At 39.5% G+C, this 23,133-nt stretch overlaps 1 protein-coding gene across 1 annotated transcript in view; it reads left to right on the top strand.

The window, feature by feature from the left end:
- The window catches only part of Arhgef6 (Rac/Cdc42 guanine nucleotide exchange factor 6), a 114,028-nt gene that overhangs the window by 58,946 nt on the left and 31,949 nt on the right, over nt 1-23,133 (top strand). The window contains exons 7-9 of the mRNA XM_051142457.1: nt 2,136-2,230; nt 6,222-6,317; nt 7,314-7,436. Of these exons, the coding sequence (XP_050998414.1) occupies nt 2,136-2,230; nt 6,222-6,317; nt 7,314-7,436 (314 nt within the window). The remainder of the gene's footprint in view (nt 1-2,135; nt 2,231-6,221; nt 6,318-7,313; nt 7,437-23,133) is intronic.

The following is a 23,133-nucleotide window of genomic DNA, read 5'->3' as shown; positions in this document are numbered from 1 at the left end:
TTCTCCCCCAACAGAAATTTCTGGTCTGAAATGCCATTACTGGGAGAGACGCAGTTAAGCCTCTTACATTGGTCAAAGTGTTCCTCGCTTGCCCAGTACCTGCCTGTGCAGCATCTGGGCTGCTTCATAATGGCTCCTGAAATGTCACAATCTGAGATGAGGTAAGATGTGCCTTACAACTGAAGCAGCCTCTCAGCCAGTAGCACAGCTGGGACCACCATCTCCCAGTTCAATTGGTCACCAGAAAACCAGTTGGCTCCTTGGGCCCCTACCTACGTCAGCCACTCCACGTTTCAAAAGCGAGTCATCATGCTTTGCCTTGTGAGTACTGGCACTCTTTAGTATCCACAAGGATTGGCTCCTTGGATACAGAAATTCAAATCGCATATAAAATGGCCTATCATTTGTACATGACCTTTTTGCATTCTCTCCTGCACTTTAGATAATCTGTGTGTGTGTGTGTGTGTGTGTCTGTGTGTGTGTTTGTCATGTGAATAGTTGTTTTGTTTTGTTTTCATTTTCTATGGCTTTTTGACACATGGTTTCTCTGGGTAGCCCTTGACTGCCCTGGACTTGCTCTGTAGACCAGGCTGGCCTCAAACTCACAGATTCACCTGCCTCTGCCTCTTCTGAGATGAAAGGTGCATACCACCACATCCAGCTAATAATTGTGACACTTCTAAGTATTTCTTGTGGTTCTGGAGACTGAACCTAAGGCTACACACATGCTGGGGCAAGTGCTCTACCTCTGAACTACACCATCAGTATTTCCCCCACTTTTTATCTTGAGACTGGATCTGATTAAGCTACCCTGATTGCTTCGGACTTGCAGTCTTCTTGCATGAAGCCCATGGGATTAGAGGCTTGTGTTATACTATATTAGTAAAAGAATAATGACAAGGGGAAAAGTCCATATATGTTCAGTTAGATGACATTTAAAAAATATTTTCAATCTGAAATTAGCTAAATCCTGTGGAAATTGAAGGCCTATAAAAACTATCCATGTAGAAGCCACAAACACAAGGGATCAGGTGTGTGTTTCTACCATTTTTGTAGACCAATGTGCTTCTTTTAGACACACATGGTTCTTGTAGGTGCCTACTTAATGTCTCCATCTTCAGATATAGTGGAAGCTCCTTATCTGCAAGCAGCATGGCCATTGGCATGGGAAAGATTTGTTCAATTAACTAGAAGATGTGAAAAACACAGAGCAAAATATTAACTTCGTTATGTATAATCACTTGAATTGAAGGTTGTGCCTGCTTCCAGAATGGGCTGGAAATGGGGCATGCCTGAGAATTGGTGGAGAAAGACAACGTGTGGGGTCATACAGTGGCAGTTGTTCCTATAGACTCTATTGTTAGCTAGGTGTATTGGCTTACACGGATAATGTAATTTCAGCCACATAGACACTGAGGCACATGGATTATGGTAAGTGGGAGGTCTGTTTGTGCTACATAGTGAGTTCCAAGCCATTATAGACTAGAGTGAGACTTAGTCTCAAACAAAGAACAAAAAGGGATTTTGTTTTATTAATAGTAAATAATTATTGAATCGTTCTCATTAAAGTCCTCACAGTACTGTTTCTTATTTTTTATTTGAAGTGTTCAAACCAGAAGCCTTTGTTTTTACTGAAGGACCAGTTTTCGCCCTCCTTAACTATGTCCTAAATGCTGTGAATTTGTCTTATCAGAAACAATACACAAACCAAATCCCTGATGTTTTGTGTCACAATTACCCTAGAATCGTCCTACTCTTGAGTCTCTATGTTTTATAATTTTATTATTCATAAACTGGGAACACTGAGCCTTATTAGATAACCTAACCCTTCCTTGATAAACTTATTTAAAGCATAAATGTGACCAGCACCATGTAAGTGGCAAGGCTCCTCCAGTTGTGGGTAAGTCATGATAATTGTGTTCATATGAGTTATGCAATACCCCTCACTGTCAGATAATTATTAAAATATTTTTCCAGTGTGAAATAAAGTACATTTGTATTTTTGTGTTCCTTACATCTAGCACCAGCCTAAGTAAACTGGGACACCTTTTTCTGGGAATTTGACTTGAAGATCTAAAGCTCTGTTTGACCTTGGACTTGCTTGATGGTTATAAGACCTTCTTGTTTCTCCGCAGGTGTTACAGAACATCTTGGACACTGAAAAAGAATATGCCAAAGAACTTCAGTCTCTTCTTGCTACTTACCTAAGACCCTTGCAGTCTAATAACAAGTAAGGCTCTTTAAACCCCAGTGAAATAAAGCGAGATAATGTCAGCACTTGGAGGCATTGCACTGAATAATTGATTTTGCCCTTTAAAAGAATTTCCACAGATCACAGGTTGCCAAGAACATGGTCAGGGCAACAACAATTATGCAAGATGTTGCTTGTGGAGCGCTTGGCTTGCTTTCTGCAGAAGGAATAGCTAATCTGAGATTCGGCCTATGACAATTTGTGCTTTGAATATTTTTCTCTTGCCTCTTTTCCACATTAAATTAAAAATACTTGGCACTACACAATTGTACATCCTTAAAGAATGGAGTGTGCTATTTCTAGCACACCTCTACAGTGTGTAATGATCAGATTCAGGTAACTAGCATATCCATGAGCTATTTTGAAATATACAATTACTTTTTGGCACCCCTAAAATTCCTACTGTGCTGTAGAATATTTAGATGTTAGACCTCACATCCAGTTGTGCCCCGGTATCCCTTAACTGTTCTTTCTCCACCTTACCATCTTCTTTATATTCCCACACTTTGGTGGTAACCTCTCTTCTAGTCTCTGTTTCTGTAAGATTTACTTTTAAAGTATTTTTAGTTAAATTTTTTTCATACAAATTCTTTGTATATATTTTATGTATTAAGCATATTTTCCCACCACTTACCCTCAATTTTCTTTTCCTACTTCCTCTTCATTTTCCTACACAGTTTTTTCTATTTTCAACACACACACACACACACACACACACACACACTTTTTTGTATCTATAAAAATCAATGAGAGGAAACACCTGATATTTGCTTGGTTTGTTTGATATGATTTTTTTTCTAACTGTATCTATTTTCTGGCAAACGCATATCTTCCTTCTTCTTTATAGTTAAAGAAATTTTCTTGTACATAGATAGCAAATGTCCCCCGAGCACTCCTCTAGTGTTGGGCACCTGGATTGGTCCCACTGCTTAGCTGTTTTGGACAGGGCTGCAATATTAAACAAAGGGTCTGTTCACTCGCCCTGCTATATACATCCATGTGCAGGTGTACGGGGTCTCCTTTTTAGCTCCCACATTTCCTGTGCATTTCAATGTTTGCTTGTACCATGCAGAAAAAGGACTGCTTGAAGCTTTTATTTGGAAAGCACATACACTGGACCTTCTCATGCTCACTCTGACCTTTGCTTGCCAGGTCAGACCTCGTTCCCATGCTCCCGGGGTGGAAAGAGTGTGGCATTTTGCAAATGTTTAGAAGAGCAATTCAAAGCCAGCATTTCATTCAGGCAGACGTGAATAATAATGAGATGAGAAAGCATTTCTGAAAGCAAAACGTACAAGACGTACTAAACCTGAAATGATTTTCTAAAGTCTAAGCTAAAGACTGAGTTTTCATGAAAGAAAAGTATGCTAACAGCAATCATCAAAGAAAAAGAGACCACGGGTTTGAGAGGGAGTGGGAGGGGCCAGCTAGAGGGAGGAAAGGGAAGGGGGAAAGGATGTAATTATTTTTTATCCTTGTAGGGATAGCATATTTAACAAATAATGACTACCCTTACTTGTTACTTTAATTGATTAACTTTCGCTAGTCCTCATGTTCTGTAAGTGAAATAGAAACTTTAGCTCACATGGTGGAAGACAAAATCCTCCCCTCTTAACTTGGGAAAAGCTGACTTTTGCGAGGAAGTCTGTCTAAACTACCAACTTCAGGCTTAATGAGTTTAACGTCATTAACTGTTTTTCTCCCCCCTTTTCTCACAAATTATGTTGGTTAGGCAAACGTCCAACTGAAATTTGGCTTAAGTGTTCTCCTGCATTTGGCTTTTATTATGTGAAATGTGTTTTGTTAATCACAGCTCTCAGAGCAATATAGGAACACAGCACATCACCCTTTCTAGTTTCCTGGGAGAATTGGCTGTCTCCACTGAGTAGATAAGAAATCAACGTCTGGACAGGCTCACTGCTTTGCCTGTCACACAGCCAACAAGTAACCAGACTAGCTTGACCATGTCCCTTGTCACTCACTATCTGAAATGTACCTTCTGTTTTCGGGCTGTGACAGGCCAGAAAGAGGGCCACTGATCGGTCATCCTGGAGGGGAGATAGTGAGATCTCAAATAAGGAAGAGGCTGACTTGCAATCCTGAAACAGGGAAAGGAGGCTTGAGACTGAAGTCAGACTTTCCTCGCCCTCAGTGGCTGCTCATACCGGAGTCAGGGTATTTGCATCGATTCTGACTGTCCTCTCATTCCCACAATGATTTGAGCAAGCCAGACTGCCCGATGACCAAGAGGCTAGATATGTCCCCAGGCAGGATGCAGAAAGTTCAGGGACCCTGCTTTCTGTGCCTATGACAGAGCAGTACTCAAAGAAACTGGCTGGCTGCCAGAGTCCCCTTAGACAACAAGAGGCAGTTTCCAGTTTGTGCTTCAAGAGGGCCTAAGGGGAGACTTTGCATGTTTCGAGGGGCACTGGATCTTCCCCTCTGGATTAGTCAGGAAAACTCCTTTGTAAATATTGCCCCTAGGAATTAGCCATATTTGTGTTGAGACAGTATGTCTCAGGTAGCTGAGGGCTAGCTTTGAGCTTAATCACTCAATCCTCTTAAACCCACCTTACCACACCTGTTTTAGGATTGAATGTTTAAATTAGTTCTTTTACATCTATGAAGGTTCTTACACGAGTAGTGTATCTTCACTCTGTCCTCTCCCCTTTCCAGTGCCTCCCGGTCCCCCTACACACATTTGGTGTGGCTCAGATGTGTTCCAGCTAACAACCATTTCTTACAAGAGTCATCTCTTTATTTTTAATCATGTGTATGTATGTGTATGTCAATGTGAGCATATGCCACATGTGCACAGGTGCTGGAGAAGGCCAGAAGAGGGTGTCAGATCCCTGGAGCTGTAATGACAGGCACTGTAGGCAGCTCCAGTGTGGGTGCTGGAAACCGAACTTATGCCCTGTGCAAGAGCAGCTACTGCTCTTAACCTCTGAGCTATCTCTCCAGCCTCCAGAGCTGTATATTCTGAAGGAGGGAGAATATGTGCCACATCCACCTCTTATGTGACTCTTCAGACAAGTTTCTTCCCCAAAGTGCTCAAGAGTATGGTCTCTGGGCTCAGAATGCTTGGGATAGCCATTCTTTGCTCCTCATTGCATTTTGATGTTGGCTAATTTGCCTACCACCTTCTCTGTGCCTATATTGTCTCACCTGTAAAATGGAGACACCCATGGCACGGAGTTCACAGAGCAGTGGAAGCTCCTGCTTGAAAAGTGAAACAATTGAGATGTAATAGGAATAAATTAATAAAATATAAAAAAAGAAAAGTGTTTGCATCAGTGTCCCATGCCTTATGAGGGTCAGCTCCTGTTCTTAGTGCCACTTAGTGTTTTGTGAGGGGAAACTGAAGAGGAACATTCCACAGTAAAGGCCTTGCATAAAATCATTCAGTTTGCCTCTATTTGACTCCATTCTATCCCACAAATAACGGTAACAAAATTAACTTGTTTCCTCCCCTCTAATTCTCTTTGATGAAGAATGCTTTTAGTTGTTATTTAAGTATTTTCATGTCAAAAAAGCAGCTTTTTTTTCCTACCCCTTTTTGCTACCCTCTCTCCTCTGTACTTGTTGAGCATAAATATTTTAGTCACTTTCCCATTTTCTAGAAAGGAGATACACCATAGAATTTTTTTTACCTTATTCTTAATGTTGTATTTTTACTCTGTTTTTATAGTTTGATAGTAAGCTTAACAAAATATCTAAATGGACCTGATGATCACCACACTTCTTTAGGACCAATATTATTTTAGAAAAGATGAACTGAGAAAGGAAGCTAAACAAGTGTGCTAGGGACAATGAGGTTGTTATAAGTTTTTTTTTTAAGCAGTTGTTATAACACAAGCACTTTGACTTCCCTCACAGTTGCCAGCTACCAGCAAGCTATCACCCAAGTGGGCTCCTCTTTCCATTCTATTAACTAGAACACTGTGTCCTTTTTCCTCCCTTACATCAGCCTGAGTACTGTGGAATTTACATGTTTATTGGGAAACTTTGAAGAAATATGCACATTTCAACAGACACTCTGCCAAGCCCTGGAAGAATGTGCAAAGTAAGTGAGGCAGTGACTTTGCTATTTCCTTCTACACTTAATGGTTAATTGATTTTGCGACAGTATCACACTGGCCAGACTGGCTTTGACCTTGCCATATTGTAGAAGCTGACCTTGAACCTCTGATGCTCGTGCTTCTACCTCCCAAGTATTGGGATTATGACTTTAGGCCAGGCACTACTGCACTTTATATTTGTGTATTTGCTGTAGTTTTGACACATTGTCACAGACTAAAGCTAAAACCCAAAGATGAAAAACCCTGTAAAGACAGTGATGGTGTTTTGTGTCAAATCACTATATGTATGTGAAGTTTGGACATCTAGTAAATTGTTTGACTTTAATTTTAAATCACATCATTCATTTTATTTGTATGAGTGTTTGCCTTCATACACACACACGTATATATATATGTGTGTGTGTGTGTGTGTGTGTGTATATAAACTTTTGTTCAAGGTGTGTTGTGTTGTTAAATTAAATCAGTTTTGCACATGCTTGAACTTGGTATGAATTTGAATATTCTCAGTGTGTCAAGAGAAATTTGAATATAATCTTCCTAGAAACCAACAGCTCTGCCTACTAATTACCAGTAAGAGTCTGACTCTGTACATCATCAGCGTTTTAATTGGTGGCTAGAATTTATTCTTAAAATTTGTTTATCTAAGCTTTGCCTGAATATATCTGTGTGTCACATGCCGGAATTACAGACACTTGGGAGCCACCATGTGGGTGCTGGAAGTTGAACCTGGGTCCTCTGAAAGAGCAGTCAGTACTCTCAACCACCAGGGCATCTCTCCAGCCTGGTGGCTAGACTTTTAATCAGTGATCAAAAACTGTATTCCAGGGATAAAGTGATTTCAGTCTACATAAAAACAAACAAACAAAAACAAATCCCATGGCAAGGCATCGAAAGATTTACCTATTTCTGGGCTCAATTGCAAATCTCTTTGCCTTCTATTTCCTGGTTTACATTCTATGTTTGACATGTTTTACTTACAGGTTTCCAGAAAACCAGCACAAAGTAGGTGGCTGCCTACTGAACCTCTTGCCTCATTTTAAATCGATGTACCTGGCTTACTGTGCAAATCACCCTTCAGCTGTCAACGTGATCACCCAGCACAGGTAATGCCCTGCCTTTCCCCCAACTCAGCTGTACTACAGTGAGAGCCTTGCTCAGGAGGACTTCTTCTGGGAATCCAAGGCCTCCAGGTCAACTCTTTTTTTTTCTTTTTTTTTTAATTAATTTATTCTTGTTACATCTCAATGGCTATCCCATCCCTTGTGTTCTCCCATTCTTCCCTCCCTCCCATTTTCCCCTTATTCCCCTCCCCTATGTCTGTTCCTGAGGGGGATTACCTCCCCCTGTATATGCTCATAGGGTATCAAGTCTCTTCTCAGTAACCTGCTATCCTTCCTCTGAGTGCCACCAGGTCTCCTCCCCCTCCAGGGGACATGGTCAAATGTGAGGCACCAGAGTATGTGAGAAAGTCATATCCCACTCCCCACTCAAGTGTGGAGACTGTTCTGACCATTGGCTAGATCTGGGTAAGGGTTTAAAGTTTACCTCCTGTATTGTCCTTGGCTGATGCCTTACTTTAAGCGGGACCCCTGGGCCCAAATTTGCTATCATAATGTTCTACTTGTAGGTTTCTAGGACCCTCTGGATCCTTCTACTTTTCTATTTTCCCATACTTCTCTCATTTAGAGTCCAAATAGGATGTCCTTCCCTCTGTCCCAGTTTCCTGGTAAGTGAAGCCCGGTGAAACGCTGTGGACATGTATTGCAAGAGGTTTTCCAATAGGATACTAGGAAACCTTGCAATGTAATAGCAAATGAGTGGGGTGAAGGATGGAGAAAAAATCAGGGAAGATTTTGCTTAAGTAAGCTTCTATTTAACATTAGTGTGTTAACACTACATATACCAATTTTTGTTTACATTATCGTCAGTATATTAATTCACATGTTATTAGGTTTCTCTGTGACATATCCACATACGCACATTATCTTGATTTGGTCATATCCATTCTCTTAACTTCTTTTATTTCATCCCCCTGGAGTCACAGATTCTGGTTGATATTTGTTTTGTTAGATCTCTGTCCATAGTCCAGGCTCTCAACCAACTCTCATCAGTCCTGCTTCATTCTCTCAAGTACACAAACCACCTGGCATTTTAAATTCTAGTTCCTAAATATGAGAAAATGTGGAAATGTATGGCTTTTTGTGTTTCTGTATTAAACTTACATTTTTTAACATGATGATCTTTATTTACATCTACCTCATGAAAACAGTATTCACTTCTTTGTGGCTGAATAATTATCCTTTATAGACAGAAAGATATATAGATATAGATAAAGGCACACACACACACACACGCGCGCGCGCGCACACACACACACACACATAAACACACTGAGAAAGGCTGGTTCCATTGCTTGGCTATTACAATTAGAGCCTCAGTAAACATGGGTTTGCAGATATCTCTCTCATGAACTGCCTTCATTTCTTCAGTTATATACACAGAGATTATATCGATGATAGTTCTGTTTTTAGTGTTTTGAGGCCTTTCCATAATGTATAGTGGCTAGACTAAGGTATCTTCCCAGAGCCATGGATAACACAGTTTCTTCTCTTTGTTTCTGCTACTAATGGTTGTTACTTTCTTGATGAGAGCCATCTGAGTCAGGGTGAGATGAGACTCTCAATACAGTTTTGATTTTCATCTCCCTGTTGGCTGACTATTGATTTTTGCCCATAAATTTTCGGTTTGTGTTTCTCCTTTTGGGAAGTGTTTACTTGGATCATTTGTCCATTTATTTATTGTGTTATTTCTTCTTTGGCTGAGTTTAATGAGTTTTTTTTTTTTTTAAAGCTTGAAGAAAATCTTCTTAGAGTTAAAAAGAAAAATCCCTGGGCAGGAAGGCTGTAAATTTCACCAGCAGCAGGGAGAGGAATTGGAGAGAGGAGAGAGGGAACAGATTGCCATTTTAGCCATGCTGGCTTTGGAGGGCAGCTATCTGGTAGAAAAGCAGACACATAGCAGGAAGGCAAATAATGGAGAAAGAGTGCAAGTAATTGAAGTACCAAAGAAAGTGTGCTCTGGCTCTGGCCAGTATCCAAAAGGAAAAAGGACAGAAAGGAAAAGGTATGCGTGTCAGCGTGGCTCTGCAGCAACCGAACTTTTTAAGCTTTTAGGAAACATGTGTTTGACGTTCTCGAGAAGACTCCCCTTCTATTCTGCAGGCCGTCTCTTTGTCCAGTTGTTTCTTTTGCACTGTGGATGGCTGCTCGTTTGCTTGTTTGTTTTTAAAACATCTCTGTAGGTGCTTATATCACTTCTTGCTTGATTTCCTGGCATATGGGAGTTTTTCTCAGAAAGGGCTTGTCTATATTTCAGCGTTTCCTCCGAGCAATTTCAAAGTTTCTGGCCTTACAATGAGGTCTTAGATGACTTCTGGAATACCTTTTTATGCAGGGTGACAGATACGGAAGTAGTCGCCTTCTTTGGCATGTTGGTATCCAGTTGTCCCCAGTCTTTGTGTCACTGATCATTTATATTTTCTCCCGCGCTCTGTTTAATTAATGTTTCCTCCAAACTCTGCCACTTCTTGGGGGCTGATTGATACAAGTCTCAAGCAGTCAAATGGATAAAGCACAGGCGATGGTAAGGAGCCTAACAGTTGCTGTGATTGGTGTTCCTTTGATAATTTGTGTGAAGATGGTTGATTTTGAGTTTGTAAAGTAATAATGGCATCTTCCATCAGAATAAGCCTTTACTGGCATAGAAAGGTGGCTTATTGGGTGAAATGTTTCACACACAAATATAAATACCTGAGCTGGGATTTATAGCACCCAGGCAAACAAAACCAGGTCAGGCATGGAGGTGGCTGTCTGCAACCCCGAGCTGGCAGAGCCCTGGAGCTCAGTGGCTAGTTAGTCCAGCAGAACAGTGAGTCTTGAATTGAACGATAAGGCACAGAGCAACTCAGGAAGGCATCTGACACAGATTTCTGGTTTGGACATGTACAGACACACACACACCAGATGCACATGTGCGAGCGCGCGCGCGCGCACACATACACACACACACACACACACACACATACCCCAAAGGGAAAAATATGTCTTTATAGGGCTAGATAAGTGACACATCTCTTCAACTTTTCCTTATCTTCCTTATCTTGGACACATTCATGAAAATATTTGTTTGGATCAGAAATGGAATGAAGGCTGGAAGATGAAGTTTGACCACTGGAGTCATATGTAAGAAGATTCGGTGGAACAATAACTGTGCCAGCACACATTAGCTCTGCGTGCCTTTACTTCACAGACTAGCTTCAGAACAGACATGGGTTCTGGACACAGCTCAAGATGAAAGAGAGTAGGCTCTTACTGTGTCCTAGATTTGAAATCTCAGAGACAGGCTAGAAAATTAGCTGATACCAACCCTCAGAAGAGGCGAACATTTAACTATGGAAATCAGCATGCATGTTTCTTTTAAAAGTAAATTCAAAACTACAGTTTTAATTTTTTTTAAAAAGCCTCCACCTTTTGACTATGTGCTCGAAGAAATCAAGGTCAGCAGACAATAAAGGCACCTGCACATACATGTCTTAGTTCTATTCACAGGAGCTAAGACGTGAAATCAAGCCAGGTGCCTGTAAGTGAATGAATGGGCAATCAGAATGTGGCATTTATACACAAAGGAGTCATTTTCACCTAGGAAGAAGAATGCAGTCGTGAGGTTCTCGCTTCTGTTTCTAATACCCCCTCAAGGCACACAATACAAATAAACAAAAAACAAGGATACCATAGGCATGAGATTGCACTGACAATATTTTGTCGTGCTGGTGAGGTGCCTCAGAGGGTGGCTTGCTGCTACACAGACCTAACAAGTTTAACTCAATCTCTGAATACCAATCCCACAGTGGAAGGAGAGAACAGACTCACAAAAGGTGTCCCCTGACCTTGGACCCACACTCATTCATGCGTACACATCACAAGCACACACACACACACACACACACACACACACACACACACACACCATTAGCATCATAAGTAAGCTGAAAAATTATTTTTAAAAAGAGTAGATATTACTGTAGACATTTTAATGCAAGTGGTTCAACTGCTCAAAGGGAACGTTAGCTAATAATAGCACCGGAAATGTAGCAGGCATGTGGTAGTAAGAGGCTATGAGGAAGTTACTATTATTGCCATCTCTGCTTACAGATAAGTCACACTGGCAGGCTTAGGCTGAGTAATGCCCAAGAACTCATAATTGGCAAGTGGTAAAGTCAGAAGTCAGGTCAGTCAGGTTTCTAAAGATGTTTTTCATAAGATAGATATTTACCCACAAAGACTACCATAAATGCAATTTTGAAGAACTATAGTAATCTGTGCACCCAGGAGCACCTCAACCAACTCAAGAGACATAATGTTATCATTCATATTTGCATCACAGATTGAGATGTGATGCCCAAATCATAGAAGTCACCCACTTAAGGTATTCAGTGAAGCCAGGAGCATCTGGGAGTGGAAGGCAAGATGATCAGGTCCTCCTTGGCTATGTTGTGAACTCAAGACCCTGATCTTGGACTACGTGAGACTTGATTTCAACAAAAGAAATAATAAAATGTCAAATATCATGTCACAGTCTGTTGAGAATCTTCCAATTCTTCTCATCCGAGAGTAAAGGATATAATTACTTGATCTTTCCTGTACTCACAGAATTGTGCAATTGTCAGTTGCTCAATTTTAGAATATTTTTAGCACCCCCAAGCAAACATATCTTTAACAGTCACTCAATATGTTCTAACATCAATTAGCCAAAGGTAACCATACTAAACTACTTCCATAAGGAGGAATTTACTTATACTGGCTTTTTGTATCTGGCTTCTTTCACTTGGAATATTTGCCTTTTCAGCTATATTTTTATGTAGCAAACACAATATTGAGTTTCATTATTATATGTATATTTCCTTCTCTGATATCCCCTTAAAGTCTTTCTGTCTCTGCAAAAAAATATACTTTTCTGTCACATAGATACATACGTGTGTGTGTGTGTGTGTGTGTGTGTGTGTGTGTGTGTGTGTGTGTGTGTGTGCTCTACATATGAGATAAATGTGACACTTAATTTCCACTGGTTCACTTTAACTGTTAACTTGACACAACTTGGAACACCTGAGAAGATTTATCTAGCTCAGGCTGACCTTTGGTAATTGTCTTGATTGTTAATTGAAGTAGAAGACCCAAGCCATTGAGGGTGACACCACTCCCTAGGCCGGGGGTTCTGAAGGGTGCAAGAGAAGCAAAAAACCAGCTGAGAACAAGGAAGGATCCATGTGTTTAAACTTTCTGTTCTCAACTGTGGAGGTTGTGCTTTAAAGTCCCACCTTGGCTTCCCCACCATAATGGACTGTGACCTGGCATTATAAGCTAAATGCACATGTTCTCCAAATTGCTTTAATTCAGAGTATTTTATTATAGCAACAGAAAAGACACTAGGGACGTTTTGACTTCCAAGGCTGGCTTAGTTCACTAAACTCAATTCTCTTCAGTTCTATCCATTGTCCTATGGCTGAACAAAACCCCACTCTCTGCACACACCATAGTTTCTTTATCCATTCATTCCTTAATGAACCTCTAGGTTGCCTCCGTTTCCTGGCTGTTATGAATGAGCGTGGATGTGCAGGGATCTCTGTGGCCTATTGATTTAGATCACTTTGGGTAAATACCCAGTAGTATAGCTGAGCCATATTCCATTTTTCGTTTGGGGGCTCCATTGTTTGCTTTATGAGGAAGCCCTGTACTGATGATTTTCATAGTGGCTACACACATTTAAACTCCCACAAGCAGTATATAAATGTCCCTCTTTCTCCACACCCTCGCCAGCAATTTTTTTTTTTTTTTTAGATCTCTTTATGGATGTATATGAGTACTCTGTTTGAGGTTGCCAGATCTCATTATAGATGCTTGCGAGCCACCACGTGGTTGCTAGGAATTGAACTTAGGACAACCAGCTAGTGCTCTTAACCTCTGATCCACCTCTCCAGCTCATCATATTTTAAAAATCAAATCTACTTCTTTTTTTTTTTAAGTTCTCATAAAGTACATATTGACTGTTATGCATGTCGCTCAACACCTTCTAACCTCCCTTTTCTCACTCCTGCCCTCCTGTTAGGCCCCTTTATTTGCTTAGATGGTTTCACTTCTACTTTCATGTACGTACACGCAATTTTATATATTTATATAAAATCCAAGAAACACAAATGAGAGAAAAAAATGGTATTTGTATTTCTGAGACTGACTTAATTCATTTAATATAGTTATCTCCAGTTGCATCCCTTTTCCTGCAAACATCAGCATTTGTTGTTGTTTTCTTAGTGGATTTTGATGGAATCTTAATGTAGTTTTAATTTTCATTTCCCTGGTGTCTGCATGTTTTAAAGCTTTCCATATACTATAAAATCATCAGCATAGCTTTTAAAAATGTATACACAGGAGGCTGGGGAGATGGCACAGTGGTTAGGAGTGAGTGTGTACTACTGCTGCAGAGGACCTGGGTTGGCTTCCCAGCTCCCACATCAGAAGGCTCACAAATAGGTGTAATTTTAGCTCCAGGGGACCCAATGGTCTCTTCTGATCTTATGGGCACTGGCAGAGGCTTATATAGACACATAAACATACATATAAGTAAAAATTATTTTTAATAATTCTGTTATATAGATGCCACATATTCTTCTTCCATTCACAAATGGATGGATCATGAATAGAGTTTTGAGAATTCAAATCTGTGTAGACATGTTTGTACATGTTGAACTCCTGCATCCTCTTATCTTCACTTCTCAAGTACTAGGATGATAGGCATGCACCACCATGCTGGCTGGGCCCTCATCTTGTTTTTCATTGAGGTTCTGGGTCCTCACAGACATTGTAATACCAGCCAGGCTACAGCTACAGCTCTTTCTGTTTCACTGTTACAAGAACTAGCAGACTATTTGCCAAAGTGACTGCATCATTTTATTCCCCCACCAGCAGTGCATGAGAAGACTCTTTCTATAACTTGATATTTGCTATTGTCTGTCCTTGTTCCGTGTGTGTGTGTGTGTGTGTGTGTGTGTGTGTGTGTGTGTGTGTGTGTGTGTGTTGCATGAATGTATGTATGCAGTTTTGCATATGGGGACACATGTGTATGGAGGCCTGAGGTTGGTATCAGGATTTTTTTTTTTGATTGCTCTTCTACATTATACACAGAGGATACATTCATTTTTAAATTTTTTTTACATCTGCCTGAGCTTCTTTTATTTATTTATTTTAATTTATTATAATTTATTTAGTTTACATGCCAATTTTAATCCCCTCACTTGTATCTTTCTCTTCTCACCCTCCCTCCCTCTTCCACCCTATTCCCCTTCCCTAGACCTCTGGCAGGTGGGGTCCTCCTCCCCCACCAGCTGAACACAGCTATCAGCTCTGCATAGCCTGCATCCCCTTCCTCTGTGGTCCTGCAGGGCCTCTCTGCCAAGGGGAAGAGATCAAATCACAGACAGCAGAGTTCCTGTCAGAAGCTGCCCCACAAATCGCTCTCCTCTCCCCTTCCCCTCATGGTGAATGAGCTGTCCATTGGCTACATCTGACCAGGGGTCTAGGTTCTCTGCTTGCAATGTCCTTGGCTGGTGCATCACTTTGTGCAGTCTCCCTGGGTCCAGATCCCCCAGCCTTGATGGTCTCCTTGTGGGACTCCTGAAGAATGGGGGGGGGGGGCGGATGGGAGGCTAAATTTCTTAACCCCAGAGCTCACCAGTCTGGCTAGTCTCATTAGGAAGTTTGGTCTGGAGATCTGTTATCTCCAGCTTCTGAGGCTGGACTTAACTGGGTGGCCACCACACCCACCCAGCATTTCCATGGCCTCTGGGGTCATCTTGTTCCTGCAGCAAATGCTTTAATTACTAAGTCATCCTCACCAAGCTGGTCTTTAAAAAACCAAACAAACATATAGCCACATTAATTGGGCAAAATAATTTTTCATTGTGATATTGATTTCATTTTCCTAATGAATAATCATGTTGACCATATTTCATTTGTTCATTGACAACCTCTGTCTTCATTATTCATCATCAGATTTTGTCATATTTATATCTCTTATGAACTTTATTTTTAGCTGATAAATAACACATAAGAGTTACACATATTTACAGGGTACCATGTGATGTTTTGATACAGGCATATACTCTCTAATATTTAAATAACACATCTACTTACTCTGACATTTAGCATTTTTATGGTGAGAACTTGTGAAGTCATTTCCTCTTTTTTTAAGATGTACTGTATATTATTGTTAGCTATAGTCACTTTCTATGTACACTAGAGCATCTTGTTACTCTCTAGGGTAACTTAATAGCCATGGCTCAGGATTTTCCCCTCCTGCTCCATCGCTGTCTCCAGCCATACACAATCCTTATTCTACTGTCAACTTCATGAGGCCAGCTTCTAAAATCCCATGCACCAGTGAGATCATGATATTGTTTTTCTTTCTGTGCCTGGCTTATTTCACTTGGCATAATTATTTCCAGTTCCCTCTCTGTTATCACAAATGGTGATATTTTGTTCTTTTTTTTTTTTTTGATAGCCGGAATAGTGTTCCTTTGTACACATGTACCACATTGTCCTTATCAGCTGGTTAATAGACACTTAGATTGGTTCCATTTCTGGGCTATTGTGGATTGTGTTGTGGTATACATGGGAGCCAGATGTGATTTTTCTACAACATACTGACCTCATTCCCCTTGGACAGATAGCCAATAGCATGTTTGTCAGATTATATGGCAGCTCTAATTTTTCATTTTTTGAGGAACCTCTATACTCGGTAATATTGTAATTTTGCATACTACCTGGGCTAATTTATATTCCATCAACAGTCTGTATGGGTTCCTGTTTTTTCTACATCCATATAATTACTTGGCATTTATTTCTTTATTTTTCCTTTTGGTAACAGGTATTCTTACTAACGTGAACCCAACTGTTTTGATTTGCCTTTCCCTGATTATTGGTGACATTTAGCATATTTTCTTATATTTGTTGGACACTTGTGATATCTTCTTTTGAGAAATGCATATTTCAATTTTTAAACCAAGTAATTGTTTGCTACTGACTTTTTATTTTTTTAAAATTTGGAATATTAACACTTTGTCAAGTGTATATTTTGGAAATATTTCCTTCTGTTGTATAGATTATTCCGTACTTGTTGTTTCTTTAATATGTGGAAGCTTTCCACGTTGACATAAGCCTATTTCTCTTTTTGCTATTTTTTAAAACTGCATTTTTTATGCATGTGCACATGTGACTACAACACATGTGTATACGTCAGAGGACTCTCCTTCCACCATCAAACTAAGATTACCAGGATTGGTCACAAATGTCTTTATTAGTTAAGCCGTCTCAACCCCCCCGCCCTCACTTCTTTTTGCTATGTTTGTATGTATTCCTCCACCTCTGTGTTTTTCTAGTAAACTCACAGCTTCAAGTCTTACATTTAAGACTGCGATCAATTTTGTGTTGATCTTTATAGCTGTTAAAAGATGGAGGGTCTAGTTTCACTCTACTACATGTGAATACCTAGCTCTCCTAGCATCATTTAGTAAGACTGTCTTTTCACTGTGGTGTGTTCTTAGTACTCTTGTCAAAAGTCATTTAGCTGTAGATATATAGTTTTACTCTAGACTCTAAGCTTTTCCATTGGTCTCTGTGTCTGTGTTTGTATTGATGGCTAGTATGTACTGTTTGCTCACTGTAACATTGTGGCTTGGTCTGGAATCACGCAGTGTATTGCCACCTGCTTTTTTCCTTCAAGACTGCTGTGCCTTTTTCTTTTTTTGCTGTTCTATGTAGGTTTTAGATTATTTTGCTATATGAAGATATCACTGGGGTTTTGATAAGGATTGTAATGAATTTGGATTTATTTGTGTTGCATAGCTGCTTTATTTCCTTGTGAGTGTGTGTGTGTGTGTGTGTGTGTGTGTTATATAAATGTCAGTAAAGGTATATCCCATGCCATGCGACAGTTAGAAGACAACTTTTAGAAGTTGTTGCTCTCCTTCTCTCCTGGGATGCTGGAATCAAACTCAGGCTGTCATGTTTGCACAGCAAAAGCTGTTACCCACTGAGACATCTCACCAGCCCTACCCATTTTAATAACGAACAATGGCTTCCTGTTTCTTGCATTCTTTTTTATTTCTTTCAACAGTGTATCATGATACTCACCTTAGGCATCTTTCACCTCTGAAATTATTCCTAGATATTTCATTCTTTGGTAGCTGCTATAACTGACATTACTTTCTTGGTTTCTATTTCAGATAACACAGTATTGGTACACAGCAATGCTATTTGGTTTTATACCTAGCAACTTCACTAAATTCGTTTTGTTTATTAGTTCTAGTATATCTTGCTAGAGCCTTGAGGGATTTTGTACCATATCATAGAATTTGCAAACACTGACAATCTGTTTCCCTCTTTTCCAGTTTGGATGAGCTTCCTTTCTGCCTTCATCTTGATTGCTTTGGCTAGGACTTTTTGTTCTGAATTTGAATTAAAGTAGTGAAACTGAGCATTCTTGTTTCAGATCTTACAGAAATAAGCATCCAGATTTTCCCTATTCAGTATAATGTTAGCTGTCTAGATATATATATATATATATATATATATATATATAGCCTTTATTATGTTGCGGTACCTTCCCTCTATAGCTTATTTGTTCAGTAGTTTTATCATGAAGGCATGTTGAGTTCTATTTAATGCTTTCCTCTGCATCTAATGAGGCAACCATATGCTTTCGTTGATGTGGTATACAATGTTTATTAATTGGCAAATCCTGAGCTATGCCTGCATCCCTAGGACAAACATCACTTGATCATGGTGAACAATCTTCTAAATATGCTGTTGGATCAAGTTTCCAGTATTTTGTATTGAGAGTTTTTACATCAAAATTCTTCATGGATACTGGTCAGTAGTTTTCCTTGTTTGGTGTTGGTTCTACGGTGATGTTGGCTTTGCCAAATGTACTTTGAGTAATTTCCATCTTTTTTATGTTTTGGAATAAGTTAAGAATTGGTATTTGTTCTTGCAAAAATAGAATTTAGCAGTGACGCCAACTGGTCCTGGGCCTTTCTTGGATGGAAAATTTATTCCTGATTCAATAGCATTACTTTATTGGTCTGTTCAGGTTTTCTATTTCTTCATGTTTTAGTCTTGACAATTTGTTCATTCCATCTATCCAGCTTGATAAAGTTTAATTATTCATAATAATCTCTAAAGATATTTGAGTATTTCTGTAATGTCAGCTGTCTCAACAAAGAAATGAAAATTCCTTTTTAGTATGTTTTTTTTCTGTGTACCAGAATTTTCAGCATGTCCTGTCTCCACTTTTGTTTCAAAAAGTTTTCATTATCTTTTTCTTAATTTTTCCTTGATCCACTGGTCATTTGAGACTAAGTCGCCTAACTTATACGGATTTGTAGTGTTAATGTACCATGTTGAGCTTGTTTTGTAGTCCACTGTTTGATGTATCCCAGTGGGTGTTCTTTATGATGCTGAGAAGAATGAGTATTCTGCAGCTGTTGCCTGGAACGTTCTGTTCATGTCTGCAAGGTCCATTTGGTCAAGGGTGCAATTTAATTCTCATGTGCCTTTGTTGTACTTGTTCTACTACTGCTAAAGGAGGGGTGTCAAAGTCTCCAGTTATTACTGTCTCTTCCTTCAGGTTTACTGATATTTGTTTTACATATTTATTTGCATAGGTTTCATATACTGAGTGCTGTTTTGTCTTATTGAATTGACTTTTTTTTTTTTATCGTTAGTGAGTGTTTTCTTACTGCTTCAGAAGTAAAGTCTATTATATGTGTGCCAGGTAAGTGTGACTATTCCTGCTTTCTTTTGGGCTCCATTTGTATGGGGTATCTTTGTGACAGAATCAGACTCTATAACTCAGGCTGGCTTCAAACTCGTGATGATCTTCCTGACTCCTTCTGCTGAGTGAGCACTGCAGATACAGCATCTAGCCACCTTCACTTTTAAATTTATCTGCATGGAGTTTCTTCTGTATAGCACAGTTGGGTCCTGCTTTTTTGGTAATCCATTCATTTCTATTTACGCTCAGATAATTGTCAATAGTAGGTTGTACTACAGCCCTTTGTAACTTGTTTTCAAGTTCAATTGTAGTTTCCTCTTGGCTCATTGTCTTACAATCTTCCTTTGTGGTTAAGTGATTTACTCTGTTGGCATGTTTTGATTCCTTTATAATGTTTTGTTTGTCTGCTATAGAGAATTTTTGTGGTTTCCTTGAATGTTATAAAACCTATTTTTGAAGAGAAGTTATTTTGAAATGTTCATAAAAAGGAAAACAGAAACACCAAAGAATCAGAAAATAAACTGATAAAAAGGGCATAGTTGTGTTCCATTCTTCCACATAATTTTAATTTTTAATGTCCCATTTTTACAATTCTTCTATTGTCTATCTCATAATATATTAACGCATTAATTTTTAAATTTCATTTTTTGAGTTTTCATGGTAGAGAGATGGATGTGTTACCTATCAAGACTATGATATTAGAGCATTTTGAATTGGCATTGTTACTGGTTTTGCCTTTTTTGTTGGTACTGGAGATTGAACCTGAGGCACACAAACATTCTACCACTAACCTATATTCCCAGGCCTCTTTTATACATTTTATTTTGAGACAAAGTCTCACTAAATTGCTGAGGCTGGCTTTGAGCTCATTCTGTAGCCCAGTCAGGTCCTCAACTAATGATCCTCTTGTATAAGCGGCCCGGTGTTTTAAATTTTTATTTATTTGTATCTTTTTGGCTGCTATGTGCATCTTTGTACTTTTTATGTGTCACTTAAAAATAAATTTAGCAAAACCAATCAACCACCAAGAAGTTGACAGGGGGAAGAGGGAGTGAGTGGGAGCTATATAGTCATTGTTGGTGTGAGCAACTCTCAGCATAGCCTTTAGCTGGCCCCAGTGCTTGTTTCAGCTTAGCACTACTTTTTGGTGTCAGGGCTCAGTAGCTCTGGCTTCTGTCCTTGCTCTTTTAACTTTACTTTGAGTCACTTTTCTGTGAAATTTATTCTATGTTTGCAGATGAGTCAGTGTTGAAGTCTGGTTTCTTCCATAAATGTTTGGGAATGCAAGCGTATTTATTTAGTGAGATCTTTGGCATGCTTAGTTTGAGCCAGAAGTTCTTAGACCAGTATAGATGGCTTACAAATTTTTTGGATTCTATGCTTTAATGGGAATTTATTCCATAAGATAAAACTTCAACCATTAACTTTTTTATATCACATCTTTTTCTTTTTGGGGATTCCTGGCAGCTGTTAAAAGACAACATGTTAAGAGTAGCTAAGGGAGGGGAGGCACTTTCTTCAGTGGGCTAGCCATTGGTAAGTTACTGTAGCCATTACTACAGTAAATTACCCCTATCCATGTAATGATTCAGATTAAACTCAGTATGTCACACACAAAAGACATGAAAGTAGGGGGGAAACTAGTTGGGAACAAGGAAAGTGTCAGTAGATAAGAGAATAAGAGAAGGTAAAAGGGTTGGGTATGATCATGATACATGGTGTGTGTGTGTGTGTGTGTGTGTGTGTGTAGAAAATTGTCAAAAACAATAATAAACAAAAACACATAGGGAGAGAAAGGAGAGGAGGAGAGGGATAGGAATAGAGAGAGAAAGAGAGGGAGGAAGAGAGGGATGGGAGAGGGAAGGGGAGAGAGGGAGGGAGGGAGAGACAGAGAGAGAGAGAGAGAGAGAGAGAGAGAGAGAGAGAGAGAGAGAGAGAGAGAGATTCCCTACTTTTTAAAAGAAAGAGTGTTCTTAAAAGATCATGAGAATGTATTTGTATCCAGCTAGCCTTTTCTGAGTTTTTACCACTGATCTTGTGTGTGTGTGTGTGTTGTGCACCCACACATACATTTATATATACAATGTTATTAATTCTTTAATGATTTCGTACATGTATATGATGTATTTTGATAATATTCACCCTCCACTCCTTGCCCTAACTTCTCCCAGATCCACATTTCACAACCACCCTTGACTTTCCATTTTCCTTTATTTTTAAGAGCCCATGTGTATTGTCCATCTTCCATTTCCACTGCAGCATGGTCAACCAACCAGGGGCCACACTTTTTAAAGAAACAGAACTGACTCTCCTCTTATCAGCTGTGCATAGACCTCATCTGAGGGCAGAGGCTTAGGACTGATGTTACAGACTACTTGACTTTTTTTTTTTTTTTTGCACTGAAGCCATTTTCTAATTTTAACATCTTTTAATTTGGGGTCTGGAGGGATAGCTCAGCACTTATGAGCACTGGTGCTCTTGCAGAGGACCCAGGTTTGATTCCAAGCACCCATATGGTGGCTCACAACCATCTGTAAATCCAGTCCCAGGGGGATCCCATACCTTCTTCTGCCTTCCATGGGTACCAGGCATACATATGATACACAAACAAACCTACAAGCAAGACAGTCATACACTTAAAATAAATGAAAATTTAAAATTCTAAATAATCATTTGATTTCTAGAGAGACTAAGACTGTACAATCCAGGAAGCCCTGCCCCAAAATTCTCAAAAATGGGAAAAGCCCTCCCTTAGCACTCCCTCTCTGTTTCTTTGTTATACAACTAAAAGATACCAGAGGTTCTGTGGTTTGCCTGGAATTCTTGGTTTCAACTATTCATTCAGCCGTCTACTTTTTTTTTTTTTTTTTTTTTTTTTTTTGGTAAAATACAGATTCCTTTCTACATATTCCAAAAACACATCCAGAAACTTAAGTTCCCTCTAAGTTCCTTTGGATAGTCTCCTTGAGGAGGGCAGGGATAATTTTAGAGGTTTCCATGGTCACATGTTTTGGCACTCAGAATCAAATGACTCACAAGTTGAACTCTTCATGTGGCTTGGGATTTTAGCAGTGTGATGGCTGTGTTGAGAGAGGAACTGAGGAAGGCTTGACAAGAGAGATAATGTTACAGGAGAAACTGGGTGGATGGAAGCTAAGTCGATGTTTTGATTTAACCGCAAAAGTCACAAAAGTTGCTTTTCGTGTAGTTTAGTCCATATTAGAGAGTCAGCAAGGCCAGTGCACATCCAAAGAAAAGGGAAACCAACTTTAACTCCTGATGGCAAATGACTGATTGCATTGCAGAAGAACATGTAAAACAGGAAATATTGGGATGCTTTTATTTAGAAAAATATATTCCATATTATTATTATTAGATGATGAGGGGGATTTTCTGAAAAAAATTATCAATAGTTTCTGGCCAATAAGTGCTTCAGAGGAAGTGATTTGAGTAATTGCAGTTCAAGTTCTTAGTTGCTTAGAGAATACTATCAATGAAAAATCACCAGGGACTTAGTTGTGATCAAACGAAAATTAGTCATGTTTAGCTTTTTTTAGCGAGAAAGACGTATCTGAGGATGGTTGGATACTTCAGTAAAAAGGAATGGAAAGGTATCATTGCATGTTTTTCATTTCCATAACAAAATACTTGAATCTGGGAAACTTTATAAGGCTCATGGTCATGAATGGCACTGGCATTTCCTTGGCTTCGGTGAGGAAATCAAGGAGGCTCACATCACCATGGCAGAAGCATGTTGAGGAGAAATCACGCCACCAGATAAAGAGCTAGAGAGGCTGAAGCTTGGCCTTGCTTTGTACAGTATGTGGGGTGTGTGTGTGTGTGTGTGTGTGTGTGTGTGTGTGTGTACATAGTCACCCCCCCACACATACATATACACACAGAGCTCAGAAGTCAATG

Source organism: Acomys russatus, chromosome X, assembly GCF_903995435.1.
Source record: "Acomys russatus chromosome X, mAcoRus1.1, whole genome shotgun sequence".
In the NCBI taxonomy this organism is placed as follows: Eukaryota; Metazoa; Chordata; class Mammalia; order Rodentia; family Muridae; genus Acomys; species Acomys russatus.
This window is presented reverse-complemented; position numbering and strand designations above follow the sequence as displayed.